Raw genomic sequence first — 16,272 nt, forward strand, 5'->3', positions numbered from 1 at the left:
CTGGGCTCCCAGCCAGCGGGGTGTGAGATACAGAGCAGATAAAGCTCAGCATACAGCACTGCAAGGGCGCGCTGTGTCCCGGTTTCCCTTCAGGGAGGCTGAGTTATGTGAGTTATGGAGACCTGGAGTCCACAAAGTTTAACCAAGTGAAAGAGAAGGCAATCACCAGCTGCACCCCAGCTCTGCTATCCATTATGGCAAGGGATACATGGGTCTCCCCACCATTTGCAATGCTGCCGGGAGGAGCTGCCTTCCCAAGGGCTTTCACACAGCATCCCAGCAGGCGGCACCCTTCAGCCTGGGGAGGGAATGCATTTAGAGGGCTCTGCAAGAGTCACCCACCAATGCTTTTCTTTTTGCTATTTAATGCTGTGCTGACAGTGACAGGAACCGCACCTGCACAAGCCCCTGAGCGCACAGCGAAGAGCCAGTTCCCAGCAAGAGAGGAAGCGCTCACCCATGCTCGCTGTTGGTGCACAACACTGGTCGCTGCAGTGAGCCCAGTGAGCACAGAGAGAAGGAAGATGCCACTGAAACCACCACCTGAGATGATACCTTTGGCTTCCCAGAGGCAGCAGCTCACAATCTGTGAGTTAAACTGTCTTGTTCTCCAGCAGAGAGTAAGATAAGTGTAGTAGGCTATTTGTTCTCGCTGAAAAGAAGCCTGTGTCCAAGGACTGGGTTTATTGCATTGGCTGAAGGCAAACTCAATGCAGACACCCTGTGCAAGACATTAATGGTTGGACTCGATGATCCGATGAGTCTTTTCCAACCTGGTGATTCTATGACCTAGGGCCAGCAAATCTCTGCTGCAGGTCATTATACAGATCATTGAATTGACTGCAATTAGGCAGGGAACAGGTAGGTGCCTAGTGTTGGACAGAGGTGCAACAGCTCCAGGAGTGCGTGTAGACCTGGATCTCCCACCTATGGTTTCCCACCAAAAAGAAACCAAACCACTCTAACAATCATTCGCCAAAGCTTTTTCTGTCTTTATGAAAGGGAGGGAAGCACATCACAGAATCACAGAATCACTAGGTTGGAAAAGACCCACAGGATCATCGAGTCCAACCATTCTTATAAATCACTAAACCATGCCCCTCAGCACCTCATCCACCTGTCTTTTAAACATCATACAATAGCAGACAATTCTGAGTCCTCAGTAACCTTCCATGGAAGCAGCAGTGGTTTAATAACAACATTGGCTCTTTGGTGTTATAAAAATGCTTCTGCAGACCTACCTGTATTTCAGCATATGAATTTTAATACCATGGCTGAGAGAGCTGGGGTTGTTTAGCCTTGAGAAGAGGAGGCTGAGGGGAGACCTCATTGCTCTCTATAACTACCTGAAAGGAGGTTGTAGAGAGGAGGGTGCTGGCCTCTTCTTCCAAGTGACAGGGGACAGAACAAGAGGGAATGGCCTCAAGCTCTACCAGGGGAGGTTCAGGCTGGACATCAGGAAAAGATTTTTCACAGAAAGGGTCACTGGGCACTGGAACAAGCTGCCCAGGGAGGTGGTTGATTCACCTTCCCTGGAGGTGTTTAAGGCACGGGTGGACGAGGTGCTGAGGGGAATGGTTTAGTGTTTGATAGGAATGGTTGGACTCGATGATCCGGTGAGTCTCTTCCAACCTGGTTATTCTATGATTCTATGATTCTGTGCCTTCCCTGCCTACCTGTTTTTTAAGTTTATATTTTAAAATGCAGATTACAAAAAAGCTAGTGGACAGCTCTAGCGGGAGAAAAAAAAAAGCAGACTTGAATTAGAAGAACATCCAGGTTTAAAGAAAGAACTAGGAGACATCTTACGTTTTTACTTTGATGTTTTTAGGTGGTTAGGAAACCAGCGCTATCCCCCATACAGCATAACATATAATCAAATCTAGTACTGGTTTTGCAACAGGAAAACAAAAATTGACGGCACTTCTTACATTTTTGAATGCTAATGCAAAAATGCTGCTGATCTGATCAGAAGAGACTTAAGACATACGTATGAGAGCACCTTTGTGGTACATGGGATTTCTGCTTACTGTAAAATAACTAAATTTGTCTTTTGGGATCAATGGCAGCAAAAGTTGAAAGAACTGTGTTTGAGAAATGCTTAAGGGTTCCTTGGCATTCCACAGCAGAGAATCTGAAATGTTTATAGACAGAAACTTCTGCACGAAACATGCACTTCTGCAGAGGATTTGAGACCAACAATTTGTCTTTCAGTCACTGGAGGCTAATTCACATTTCTAAGACAAATAGTTTTTGTTTGAAATTTAGCAATCACGTCTGAGACTTCAGAGGTGGCAATCTGGAACGATTCCACTGGAGAAAGCAGAGGAAAACAAGAAACTGTCTGTAAAGTCAGATCCATAAGAGCTCACAGCAGTGACTATTACTGTACATGCTGCTTCTGAACCTACATCACATACAGTATTTGAACTTAAGAAACCAATAAGCACAAAGCGATTGTTAAATGCCATGATCATAGAATCATAGAATGGTTTGGGTTGGAAGGGACCTTAAAGATCATCTAGTTATAATCCTTGTGCCATGAGCAGGGACACCTCCCACTTGATGAGGCTGCCCAAGGCCCCATCCAACCTGTCCTTGAACACCTCCAGGGACGGGGCAGCCACAGCTTCCCTGGGCAGCCTGTGCCAGTGCCTTATCAATCTCATTGTGAAGAATTTCTTCCTTATGTCTAGTCTAAATCTGCCCCTCTCTGGTTTATAGCCATCCCCCCTCATCCTATCACTACATGCCTTTCTAAAAAGTCCCTCCCCAGCTTCCCTGTAGCCCCATTTAGGTACTGGAAGGTCGCTATAAGGTCCTCTTTCTCGGTCTGTCCCTTCTAAACAGCCTGTAGCCATCAATAGCTACACTCCAGGCATGGGATTTGTCCCACCAAGTTTCAGTGATGGCAACCAAATCATAGCTTTCTAGTAGCATGGTAGCTTCCAGCTCTTCCTGGTTGTTGCCCAAGCTGCACGTATTTGTATAGAGGCACTTCAGCTGAGCTGACACGAGATCAACGAGTTTCAGCTAAGGTCCTAAACTCAGAGGTATGTTTCATCAAAAGGCGCTCGAGCCCATCAATCAATCACAACCTGCTCCTTTCACAGGAGCCCCTGGCAGGACTCCACTCGTGCTCCGATGTTTTAGTTTCCTCCAGCCGCCCTCTTGTGGCTGCACACAGGCTTACAGGCAAGCTCCATTCCCTATCCAGGGAGGTGGACCCAGCAGGCTGAGAAAGACAAATGCATTTCCCTTCTCTTGTATCCTGCAAGAAGTTCTGCCATCTGCAGATTCCTTTGCAAGATGCATCAGCTGAAGTTACAAAATGGGATGCATTTCAAGCTCGTATTATGTGCCTTAAAGTGGACAACAGACATTCTAGCTACAGAATAAACATGACACACACACACTGCCATGTCCATCTTCCCATTTTATTTGTAAACCCCCAAATGATCCATTGGGGATGGTCAGCTTCCCCTCCAGTCTTGGAATATGAATGTAAAAGACACATTGGAAGTCGCATTACACTGGGCTTGACCCTGCAATCAGACTCAACTTAAATCAGAGCTGCAAGATACACAGCAGTATTATCCAATCCAACTTTTAATTTGCTTAGGACTTTGCAAAATGTTGCATTAACACATCTATAGGTTGTTAAGTCACAGCTTTTACTGGACAAAAGAAACCTCTCTAGGAAACAAACTCAGTCCTACTAGCATTTCCAGAAGATTCTGGAACACCACCTCCGGGTACTGAGCCAAGTACACCAGGTGCTTTGTATGCTGAGTGGAGTGAGAGGGAAGGACTGTGCTTCAAGCTTAGCTAGTCCCTCCCAACCTAAGCTGGATACCTCTCCCAACTCCAGATTTCTTACCCAATTGCCACAAAACATGCACAATACAGACTATGCATAAAGGTATCTGCAAACAGAGCAGCCTCTCCCTGCCCAGAAGGGCCATACCCCAATATTGGAGTACTTCTATATGCAGAAAGAGCTCCAGGCACTCGGGTGTGGAGACAGCAGGTCTGGCTCGTGCCATCTTCATTGATCATGGTTGTCTTGCAGCACAGCAATTGGTGATAACTCAGGAAAGACTGAAGTCCTCCCTGTGGAATCATTAGGTAGTTGGGGGAGGGACTGCACAAAACCCCAAGACTTATTTCTTTGCCCTTTACTCACAAGAGAAGAATACCATATAACAAATGGAGAGTGGCATTAACTATGCCTAGGAGTGATTAAAAATAGAAGTATCCTCAACTGTTGTGTATCCAAAACAGGGATGTGGTATCTGAGCATCTTACAGAGACCAAGATGTGTGGGAAGATGATGATTCTAGTCAGTTTTGTTTAAGGCCTGGAGATGTCAGTGTGTTTCTGCTGCCTTGTCCGTTCCTAGCCTTTTATAACAGCAATAGGTCTCAGTTTAATGGCTTTCTTGCTGATGCCAGCTGCATGGCAGGTGTTAACCACGTCTGTCACATTCTTGTAAGACTCTGGTGCCTGGAGGAGGAAGAGAGAAAAAAGGAAAACGTATAAACAACCCAGTCACAGGAAGTTAGATGTAGACTTTTGATATCCCCTCTTCTCTTCGCAAAAATAGAATCATATGAATTGAGGGTGTAGAAATAGGTGAACACGTTAAGAATTTGGCCACCTTACATATAGAAGAAATCTGAGACACTTAGCTTTCAAAAAAAACCTTTCACCATATTTCAGATAAAATACTAGCTGTTTTGATTCAGTTTCCCCTCAGATAAACCAGTCCACCAGCATGTGAGAATGTCAAGCAACATTATCGTGTAGGAAGTCACTCCAACTTCCTCCTGACAGGCACCCTTTAAGACTTATCTTCGTTGCCCATTAGTGACAGGAATCAGGGCTTAACTCTAGAGCTTCCCCCCTCCAGCATTCTGACAAGGAAGCTGCTCTTTAATAGAGATTTCAATGTGATCAAAATGTTTGTACAACACCAACACCCATAACAGTATAGTTCCAAATGATTAACATGCTTCTGTGAGCAAGGCTGTGAACAGAAAAGACATTCCATTGTGTTGATGCAGAAGAAGTGGAAGCCATTATACTCAAAGTTTTCCAGCCATTCAGAGTTCTCTTCTTCTTGAGCAAATATAGAAATTCATCTCAAAAGAAGCACATCTCTCATACGCTGCTAATCATCTATATTACAGCTGCAGTGTAAAGTAAGTTTAAAGCTGGGAGAACACAACTCTAGAAGAGAATCCATAAAACTACTTCTGTGATGCTCACACAATTACTTCTCAGGGTCAACAGTAACTATCCCAATCGCCAGGCAAGAGGGTAAAAAAAACATGCACTCCAAAACCTGACAGGGAATACTTAGCATTATTTTCAAAAAAATTGGACAGCTCTATTGGAAATTGCATAAGTTGTATATTTAGAGCATTTAGCACTGAAAATCAAATCAGGGAGGGTCATTCAGCCAAGGAGCAAGACTCCCTTCTCCCTCTCAGAAAATGAAGTATTAAACTCACTTCTTCCATGACCAGTTTGGGAGAAGCCACACGGATGGCAATGCCCATGTCAGCCAGCTTGTCCAACACATCCTGGAAGTCCAAGTTACGTCGTGATTTGGCTCGAGACAGTGCACGACCCTAGAGAGAAACATTATTACATTGTAAGTAAATACAGAATGGCCGAGAGCACAAACCATAGTAAGCCACAGAATGGGAAATTAATTTAGACTTTACGTAACGGGCTCTTGCAAAGTCACACATCTGGTATGACAGCTAAGAAATTTCTGTGTGTATAGCATACTAGTCTGCAAGTGGTTTTTTACTCAAACCACTTGTCACCTGACAACACAACCACCACAACACCTGAGCGTTCAGGAAGCTATTTATCTTCCTTAAACATTCTGTCTCACGCGGTAAATAATAGTGGAGGAAATACCTTCTTCTAACTACTGAAGAGTTTTATACAGACAGCCTTCAGCACAGTTAATCCCTCTTGTTACCTTAGAGATATCAGAATTTGTTTAAATGAACTCATTCTCCACATCTCCATCCTAACATTTGCCTTATATAAAGCAGCACCCCCTGAATTTTGTGCAGGAGCAGTTAAAACTACTCAGTAAGAGACAAAGAAGACCTTTAGTCTGCAGTCCTCCTGAGCTGAGCTTAACGTGGCATGGTTTCTCTCTGCTTGTATGATGATGAATCACACACTGGATGACAGTCCCATTCCAACACCTTCAGGAAATAACTTTTCAACTTACAGCTCCATGGCAGGTAGTTCCAAAGGTCTCAGTCATGCCTTGCTCTGTGCCAGTAAGAACATAGCTACAGGTGCCCATAGTCCCGCCGATCAAAACAGGCTGTCCAGTGAGCTGTGGATGCAAGGTATTAATTCACAAGAAAAACCTTAAAAACCTCATTCATAGTAAAAGCCTGAGAGGAATCATATCTCTGGAAAGGGAGGCGAGGTTCTCATTCCCTCAGAGCATCCCTGCTTGCCTCGAGTGCCTGGTATCAAGGATTCTGGAGAACTAACTGCACTGAAATATACAGACCAGCAGATTTGTGTCCAACAGACAGACAAGGGACATCACTGAAGCCTGCCCTAGGTATGCCACACTCCTTTCCTTTCATGATCTTACAGCCACAGTGGGTGTGGAGCAGAAAAGGGATCTCAGTGTCCCAAAGATTAAAAGAGACAAGCAGACTATTGCCATCACACTGGGGTTCCAGTGCTGTTAGCTCAAAAGAGGAACTCACAGCATTTAGATCTCTGTTGGAGACCCTAAAATGGTGCGATTCATGCAGAATTCTCTTCTGATTTCCTTCTCCCACATCTAAACTTACTTGATAGTCAACAGCAATAAGAGGATGGTGAGGAGGAAAGGCCCTGGTTGATCCCTTTCGGTGCACCAGCAGAGTCCGCTCTTTTCCATCCACTACATGTTGCTCCACTTTGGCAATGTTGTGAGATACATCATAGATAACGTGCATATCAAGGTCATCTGGGGTTGTGTTGAAGACTTTGGCAAAGGCCTAAGGAGACAGCAAATCAGGATGTGAAATACAAGAGGATAATTGCTGTGTACACGTGGAAGACTTACAGTCTTTTGTGGAATTAAGAGGAACAAATTTGCTTACTGATGAGTCGGTGACCTAAACACTTGTATGGCTTGTAAGAAACTTCGATCAAATTCAGCCACAATAGAACTGAATACAACAGTGGTGGGTGCAACCAAATTGGACTGTCTAGATTATTTATCTGCCCACTGGGAGCTTTAATGCTGGAATTCTCTCAGATTATTACCTAGACCAATTCTTGCAACTCTGAAAAGATGGCTTCAGCAGTGTCAAAACAATTTTCTTGTATCCTCTTCTTCCACTTCAAGACACTTTCAAAGATGTTGCTTAAGTGGCTTCTGCAAATGCAATCCAGTGATGTTCAGAGGTTTTACATGGATTGCCATGACTAAAGCTTTAAGCAAGTCTCTCCAGAAAACTCAGATTAAGCAGCACAAAAATGGAAATCATATTAAATACTGCAGGTACTCTGTGTTACATATGTCTGGGATAAAGCAGGAGATTTGTACCAAAATAGTTGCAAGAGACACTACTCTGCTCCTACCTGTCTTGTTAGAAAAGTCATAGAAGAGCGGTTGACCCATGCATAGTTTCCAGCAGCCGCCATTCCCTTCAAGTAATCCTGTCCCTCTGCAGAGGCAATCCTGGCACATGCCAGCTGGCGATCATTCACTATGATTTTGTCTCGTTTCATAGCTTTTTCCATAGCCACCAATGCATCTGGGAAATAAAAACAGTAAGTCTGAACTACTTCTTACCTTTGTTTAAAATCTGTAAGATTATTACGGGTGTCTCTAATTTATATTCTAAACCTGAATGCATCCGTCTGATGGTCAAACCTACAGCTTTGTCTCAAATACAAAAGCAAAATCTGTGGCAGAACATTATCAACTGTTTGCACACAGACAAACCCTGTCAAGGTAACCCAGAATTACACTGTAAGAAATGCTCTTTGGTGCTGGAGTTTACTGTTAACGATGAGACCATGCTGAAGAGGTACCTCACTCCAGGGATTTATGCCAGTCAGATCTTACCTGTTGCAACCTGGTGGCCCAGGCCTCTGCTGCCACTGTGGATCATCACGCACACCTGCCCTTTGTGGTCGATGCCCATCTTCCTGGCAGCATACTCGTTGTAAATCTCATCCACAACCTGGATCTCAGCATAGTGATTTCCAGCTCCCAGGGTTCCCAGCTGCCAATCACAACACACTAATCAGACAGTGCTAACAAACTAGGCCCTGGGAGGACAGGGGAGAGCTATGGGAACACAGGCAAGAGGACAAATCGCCATAGCAAGGTTTTTGGGGAAAAAAAAAAATCCCCATATAAACTGAAAGGAAGTAGAATACAGCATCATCTTCGTTGTCTTCTTGGTTAAGATTTGTAACTATTTTTACTCTTGGAAGAAGACTGCAATTAAACAAAAGGACCAGGACCTCCTGACTGTGCTGCCACCTTTTTCCTACTTACTTAGGCCTAGTTGAAAGATGGGGATAGTACAGATTATTGAGAATTCATCTTTAATTTGTATTAGCAAGGCAGACAGAGTCTTATACTTGGTTATAACTCCACAAAGAAGTTAGAACATCTTGTTAATCAGGTTCTTACAACTTTTTGGTAGATTAAACCAAGATATTCCATTTCCAAGCCCAATTTTTTTCACTTCCATAATAGCTGACCACTGATTTTCAAGATGAGTGTGAAATCTGAGGACATAAGATTATTTTGAGGTTAAAATGCCATAATTTTGCAGCACCACAATTCACAACTCAAGAAGTTGTATAAAAGAAACATTTACAAATGGTAGCGTTAGCATAGCCATCTCAAGTGTTCCACCCACAGTAATAATATACTATGTATAGAAAGAAAATCCAACCTTTGAACTGCAATTCAAAGTTATGAGCTGGTTCTACTTATTATGATATCCTTAGTCTGCTATGAATTTGCTGAGCAAATAAGGAGAAAAGTTGCAAAGTAACTTGCCTATCTCTTAAAAACAGAACTATATCTGCATGGGGAAATGCCAACAAATGTGAATTCTAGTACCGAGTGTTAACTGATGAAAACCTCAGGGACCTTGGATATGCCCAGTATCATTTCCCTCCGTTACAGTTCCGTCCAGAATTATTTAGAAACAGTCCCACCATCTCACATTTCCTTTTGCCAGAAATGCTAGGCTGAGTTTCAAGAAAAAACACATAATTAGAGAACTACCTGCTCGCCTTTACATTTGAACCCTGGGAGCACTCCCACCCCTCCTGAAACATAACATTACCTGAGGCAGGCCCCTCTTCTTTGCTCTAGAGGAGACCTTGTTGGGGTCAGCCTGCAGCATTCTTCCATATTCCTCACAGTGCTCCTTGTCCTCAGCCCAGGCATAGCCTTCCCGGAGAGACCAATCCACACCCATCTCTAGTGCCTCTTCCAAATCCCTGCAATTATCAAACACCTACATAAGTGTTATCCTAAGAAACCCTCAAAACGCCACTGGATATGACCCTGAACAACCTCACATAACTTAGCCATTAGACCTTCCTTCAGAGTTAGCTCTACTTTGTGCAGGGAGTTGGACAAGGTGACCTCAAGAAATCCCATCCAACTTGAATTATTTTATGATCAGTCCCCAACTCCCCTAACAAGAAGTCCAACTTCTTAATAGTACAAGAAAATCAAGCTCTACAAATACATATTAGCTTTAGCTAGGTCAATACTTTTTCCTCCTTCTTGTGTAGGGAATATCCTATTTTCTCTCTCATCCCTTTCCAAAAACACCTTTATGTTCATGGAGATTTTCTGTTCGAAGAAATGAGAACCTTTCAAGAACTTTTAATTGTTTCGAGGTTTTAAATGGGGGAAGAAACAACTGACTTTGTGCAATGATGATTATGCCAGCTCTCCTGGCAATGCAGATATGCAGAAGGAATGAAAGAGGTTTAGAATTACTTCTTCTTTCTTAAAAGTCTCCTACTGATGAATCTTTCATCAAAATAAACACCAGATATGCCCCCTATAGTGATGCGTGCACAAAGTCATTCTCTTACTTAGCATTCATGGGGATGACACCTTTGGAGCCAACACCAACAGGAATGTGGTCAAACATAGCCTGGGCGAGCTGCTCCTTCACAGGCTGTACATCACTTTCATCCAAATTTGTACGCAGTAAGCGGACACCACAGTTGATGTCAAATCCGACACCACCTAGAAGTGTAGAAAAAGCAGGGGAGTTAATAAAGAAAATGGATTTTGGCAGAGGAAAACTTGACAACTCTTAAACAAATCAACAGTTTTCTGGTCTCGAGCATATGCTCTACAGACATAGCTGTACAACTGCCTACAGAGCTCTGTGTTTCAAAGTTGGTCCATCAGGCAGAGATAGAAGAGTACATACAACTATAAAATATTGTCTTCAAGAAGCAGAGAAGATGTTCCTGTTCTTCTGCCTAAGAAAAGTGACAGATCATAGCATGGCTTTCAGAGGTAAGACAGTCTCGAAAGCAAGTCCCTGAAGGCAAGTCTTTTCTGAATCTTCACTGGAATAAATAATAGCTAATTATAATAAATGATAAATACTTAAAAGGAATATTTAACTTCAGTGCTTAGTGTTTGCTTAACTCTTAGTGTTTAATCAAAATAAATAGTGCAGGGCAAGGCCTAATGTGAAAGGCTAATCACGCCACCTTTAACAGGAAGGTTCTGGTATTAACTAGCATCAGAGAGAGGGTAGCAGATTAAGAGTTCTTGGCTTTGAGTCAATCGGGAACACTCGAACTGCCTGAAGCAGACCTGAAACATGAATACCATGTTTCATGACAACTACTAAAGCATCTCCAGACCATCAATAATTAAAGACCCAGGTGTTTATTAAAAAGAGAGACATATTTTAAGGTCACATTTTTAATAACATGTAGAAATAGTCTCAAAAGAGGTTTTCAAAGACTACTCAAAGAAAATAGTCAATTCTTTATCAACTTGGTGAAACCCAAGTTCCAAGTGTTGCACTCTCCCTTCAAAACCGAGGGATATTATGAGCCTAAGCCAAAACCACAAGGGCAATTCTCTCTGTACTGTTGGGGTGTTTCCAGAGTAATGACCTGCTCCATAAAGAATAAAGATTCTGAGCACAAGAATTAGGCAACTTTTAACTCTATATAATTCATGTATTTTTTGCTCTGTATGTAAAGACCTGCCATTTCAAGAAGGATTTTTATGCCATCCCAGATATTTCTCAGTGCAGGTTAAGCCAGTCATCCCTACCTGGTGAAACCACTGCTTCGGGATCATTCATATCAAACGCAGCCATATTGCCAATGGCAAACCCGTAGCCAGAATGGACATCGGGAAGCCCTATTGATCTCTGAAAGAGAATGAAGGAAATGTTAAACTTGTATGAAACTCTGTGCTGCACAGAGTCACTGTGGTTATGTTTTGCCTTGGGGCAGTGGTTGCCACATTTGCAAATATATGTACCAAAAGGAGAATGGATGTTCAGATGTAGATGGAGGAAACACATCAGTTTAGGTAAGTACTTAAATTCCTGCAGTTACAGGACAGACAAACAAAGCAGAGAGCAAATCTCACTCTGAAGTAAACTCATGGTCAGCTGAGAAGCCCTCTTGGCTCTAGTGACCAGATCTCAAGAAGACTTAAAAGGAACATAAGCACCTAAATGTGGGAATTGTGATCTCCAGCTGAATTCTAACCTAGTTTTTTACTGGACTCAAAAGTCCTTGCATTCAAAACTTAAGCAGGGAATAGCTTATGAGTAGCTTAAAGCAGAAACGTTACAGTGAAGATGAGTTCATTTTTACCAAGTTCCATTCAGAGATACCTGCAATATTTACACACTGTAAATGTAACAAGGACAGAGTTCAATGCTACAGAATGGAAACCTAAAACAGTCAGCATTTTCTCTTCTTCGCTGTGTCATTGAAAACTGACCAAATTGTAGACAGGAAAAAGTCATCCTTTTAGGATGATACATGATAGACAAGATAAAAGCTGTGTCATTTCAATTTATAAAAGAATGCTTTTTATCGATCCTTTTCATATTATGACTAATTAAAGAAAGTGAGAACTTGCTTCTACCCAGCTCTCCAAGTTCAAAATACATCAAGACTGTAAAGTTTAGACGAGGTCACCACAAACAGCACTCCACCAGCTAACTAAACAAACAGGAAAAAAAAATCCCAGACAACCAGAAAGCTGCCAGAAATTGGAACTTTCCAATGTGTGTTAAACTGTTATCGCATATTAAAAATAAAAGTACTTTTCAGTGTGATGATGTGCTTCTAGGTCCCCTTGCATCACCAAGAAATCTCTTGGTTTGGAAATAAAGATCTGAATAGACAGATGATTGTAACACCTCTCCTACAAACTACTAGCCAAAATCCCCATTTTAACAGGTTGTTACTATTCCACCTTACTCCCTTTTTGGTTGATCACTAGGGCATTTTAACAGAATGATGAGCTGCCTTTTACTACAGCCAGAAATTCACAACTTTTGCCAATTCACCAAGAAAAACAATTTAAAAAAGAAAATTCTGTTATTTGTTACTTATTAACAAATGCAATATTGAAAGCGGAAAAGATCCTTTCCACATTGGACTTAGTGCTTCTTGAAAAGTGCCACAGCCTAGTATTTTCCTCCTGCATCATCATCATATCTAATGCTTTGCTTCCAAAAATGTATGGAGAGAAAAAAGTGTTGACTGCATGGGAAGGCTCACTACCAACATGAAGGCAGCAACTATAATACAGATAACAACATAGCCTCCTGCTCTCTCCTCACTTTTCCATGAATTCCGTATCAGCAGAAGCAGCTCAAAATCAACAGACAATATGAGCAGTGGGGGAAATGTGGCTGAAACTGAAATAGCATAAAGAAATGCTAAAAAAGGTTCACTTCAAAAGGCAGTCAATGAAGTAAGTGGATGCTTCCCTTTCTGACAACTTGGTTTCACAGTCTGTCCTTGCAAACACTCCTTACTCAGAGACAGGTTCATAACACACAGATTGTCCTGAAAAGAGGTTTGGTCCTTACCCCTTCTCAGAACAGACTCCTCACTTGGAAGACAATAATCCCTGGCAATAAGCAAAAGAAAAAGAACTAATTTTCAGAGCAATTACTCACGTGAACAATGCCAGGTAATGCAGCCACATTCCCAATCTGTTTCATAGCAGGCAAAAAGCCACCCGCACCTCAAAAGAAGAAAAAAAAACAAACAGAAAGGTGAGTAAACTGATAATTTACCAGGTTAATCACAATGAAGCACTTTCTAATAAGGTTGCTCAAAACCCTGGCAAACCAGGTATCAGCCACCGACCCGCTATAAAGCACCTAGCATTATACACAGTCTACAGTTTGATTAAATAAGATATTTTGCCAGAGTCCTTCCTCTGCTGTGCTATACCAATGCAGACTGAGCTGTGCTAACAGCAACAGAAGTCTGTCACCAGCAGTGCAACTGTCAGATCTCGATGCATTCTTGTGCTCCAGCCCCACAAGTAACAGACAAGACTGGCCTACAGCCTCTACCAAAGCAAACTTCTGAGAGCAGGCACTCAGGGAAGTGGTGGAGTCTGTCCTTGGAGGCGTTCAAAAAATGTACAGATGTGGCACACTGGCACATTGTTTACTTTAGATTGGATAATACGAAAAAATCCTTTACTGAAAGGGGTATCAGGCACTGGGACAGGCTGCCCAAGGAAGTGGTTGAGTCCCCATCCCAAGGGTTATTTCAAATATGAGTAAATAAGGCATTCAGATATGTGGTTTAGTAGTGGACAAGTACAGCTGGACTCAATTACCTCAACTGTCTTTTCCAACCAACCAATTTTATGATTCTATGATTAGTAGGCATGGCGGTGTTTGACTGACAGTTAGACTAGATGATCCTAAGAGGTCTTTTCCAACCTTAACAATTCAATGATTCTACAGAAGGCACCCAGCAAGTCAGCGCCACGCAGCTGGCCTGGTCAGAGGACACGCTGCAACTGCAGGCGACAGCCCTGTACTGCTCACCAGGCTGCAGCGGCTGGCAAGGAGACAAAACTGACTCCTGTTTTCTCCCTCTCCAGCCCCACCAGATGACGTATGCACCGAGCCTGCATCCACTGCTCCTGCTACACCCTCGTCCCTTCAGTGCCCGTGGTGTGAACCCAGGTGCTCAGCGAGGGTTCTGGGGCCACAGCAAGAAATGTTCAAGCAAGACCTTTCACAGGTCTGAGGCCTACGGGGACCAACCTCCGCCACGGCAGGCGTTGCGCAGCTCCTCGAACATCAGCTTCTCCAGCGGGTCGTTCACGTAGAAAACACCCTCCACCTGCGGAGAGAACTGTCAAGGCGCCAGAGCAGGGTCTGTGGGGGGGGCACATCGGGAGCGGGGCTGGGAGGAACACGACACCGGGAGCTGGGAGATGCCCAGGGTGGAGGAACACCGGGAGTAGGGGATGCCCGGGGGTGGGAAGCGAGGGATACCGGGAGCAGGGGATGCCAGAGCGGGGGGGGGGGGGGGGGGCGAGGGTCACCAGGAGCAGGGGATGCCGGGGGGGCGTGGGGAGCGAGGGACACCGGGAGGAGGGGATGCCCGGGGGGGGGGGGGGGGGGGAGGGGGAGGTGGGACGACGACGACACCGGGAGCCGAGGCTGCGAGGAGCACAGAGACCGGGGGACGCGAGGGGGCACCGGGTCGGGTCAGGCCGGGCCAGGCCAGGCCGGGCCGGGCCGCCCTTCACCCCTCGGAGGCCCCAAGCGCTCCCGGTTGCTCCTAGCCACCCCCCACCGCTTCGGGCTTCCCACGCACGTGCATGTTGGGCACGAAGCCCTTCTTGATCCGCCAGCAGTTCTTGTCGATCTTGTCCAGGTACTGCAGCTCATCGTTGTAGCTGCGGCTCATGGCGGCGGCTCCGCGGTAGCACCGAGCACCGGCGGACGGGGGCCGCCGAGGGACAAACTTCCTCCGGGAGGGGGCGGGGCGCTGGCGGCGGCCGCCGGGGCTTGCAGCGCCCCCTCCTGGCCGGGACGCGCATCGGCGCGGTTTCAGCGCCCCGCGTTAGGGGCGGCCGCTCGCTTCCTTCCCCGCCGCGGCTCGACGCCTCTGGGCAGCCCGGCTCGCTCTGGCCTGTCGCTCCCTCGCTCCTGCCGTAGAACCATAGAATCGTTTGGTCGGAAAAGACCTTTGAGATCGCCGAGTCCAGCCGTACCTGCCCACCGAACTGCACCCCCGAGCAGCTCCTCTGCCCGCCTTTCAAGCGCCCCCCAGGGACCGGGGCTCTGCCAGACCCTGGGCCGGCTCTGCCAAGGCCTGAGAACCCTTGTGGGAAGAAATTTTTCCTAATATCCACTCTAAACCTACTCTGAGATCATTTCCACTCCTCACAGAATCACTATGTTGGAAAAGATCTCCCGGATCATCGAGTCCAACCATTCCTATCAATTACTAAACCATACCTCTGAGCACCTCATCCGTCATCTTTTAAACACCTCCAGGGAAGGTGACTCAACCACCTCCCTGGGCAGCCTCTGCCAGTGCCCAGTGACCCTTTCTGTGAACATTTTTTTTTTGATGTCCAGCCTAAACTTCCCCTAGCGGAGCTTGAGGCCATTCCCTCTTGTCCTGTCCCCTGTCACCTGGGAGAAGAGGCCGGCACCTTCCTCCCTACAACCACGGAAAAGGGTCATTGGGCACTGGAAGAGGCTGGCCAGGGAGGTGGCCAAGTCACCTTCCCTGGAAGTGTTTAAGAGATGGGTGGACGAGGTGCTGAGGGGCATGGTTTAGTGATTTATAGGAATGGTTGGACTTGATGATCCGGTGGGTCTTTTTCAACCTGGTGATTCTATGATTCTATCATCCTCCTATCATTTGCTACTTGGAAGAAGAGACCAGCACCCACCTCTCTGCAAACTCCTTTTGGGCAGCTGTAGACAGTGATAAGGTCTCCCCTCAGCCTCCTCTTCTCCAGACTGAACAACCCCAGTTCCTGAGCCGCCCCCCATAAGACTTGTTCTTCAGCCCCCCTACCAGCTGCATTACCCTCCTCTGCACATGCTCCAGCACCTCAATGTCCTTCTTGTGCTGAGGGACCCAAACCTGCACATGGTATCTGCAGTGCAGCCTCACCAGCACTGAGTGCAGGGGAAGGGTGGCTTCCCTGGTCCTTCTGGCCATGCTGCTTCTTGTACAAGCCAGGAT

At 45.2% G+C, this 16,272-nt stretch overlaps 1 protein-coding gene across 1 annotated transcript; it reads right to left on the reverse strand.

Annotated features, from left to right (window-relative positions):
• Window positions 1–3,418: 3,418 nt before the first annotated feature.
• Window positions 3,419–15,012, reverse strand: RTCB (RNA 2',3'-cyclic phosphate and 5'-OH ligase). The gene is made up of 12 exons (XM_069859946.1): window positions 14,884–15,012; window positions 14,325–14,403; window positions 13,212–13,279; window positions 11,336–11,435; window positions 10,123–10,279; window positions 9,357–9,513; window positions 8,114–8,273; window positions 7,624–7,799; window positions 6,846–7,034; window positions 6,260–6,370; window positions 5,517–5,636; window positions 3,419–4,506 (listed from the first exon to the last, which is right to left on the reverse strand). The coding sequence occupies exons 1-12, from the start codon at window positions 14,974–14,976 to the stop codon at window positions 4,399–4,401; spliced, it is 1,518 nt and encodes a 505-aa protein (XP_069716047.1). The 5' UTR covers window positions 14,977–15,012; the 3' UTR covers window positions 3,419–4,398.
• Window positions 15,013–16,272: the final 1,260 nt, after the last annotated feature.

This window comes from Phaenicophaeus curvirostris, chromosome 1, assembly GCF_032191515.1.
Source record: "Phaenicophaeus curvirostris isolate KB17595 chromosome 1, BPBGC_Pcur_1.0, whole genome shotgun sequence".
Lineage (NCBI taxonomy): Eukaryota > Metazoa > Chordata > Aves > Cuculiformes > Cuculidae > Phaenicophaeus > Phaenicophaeus curvirostris.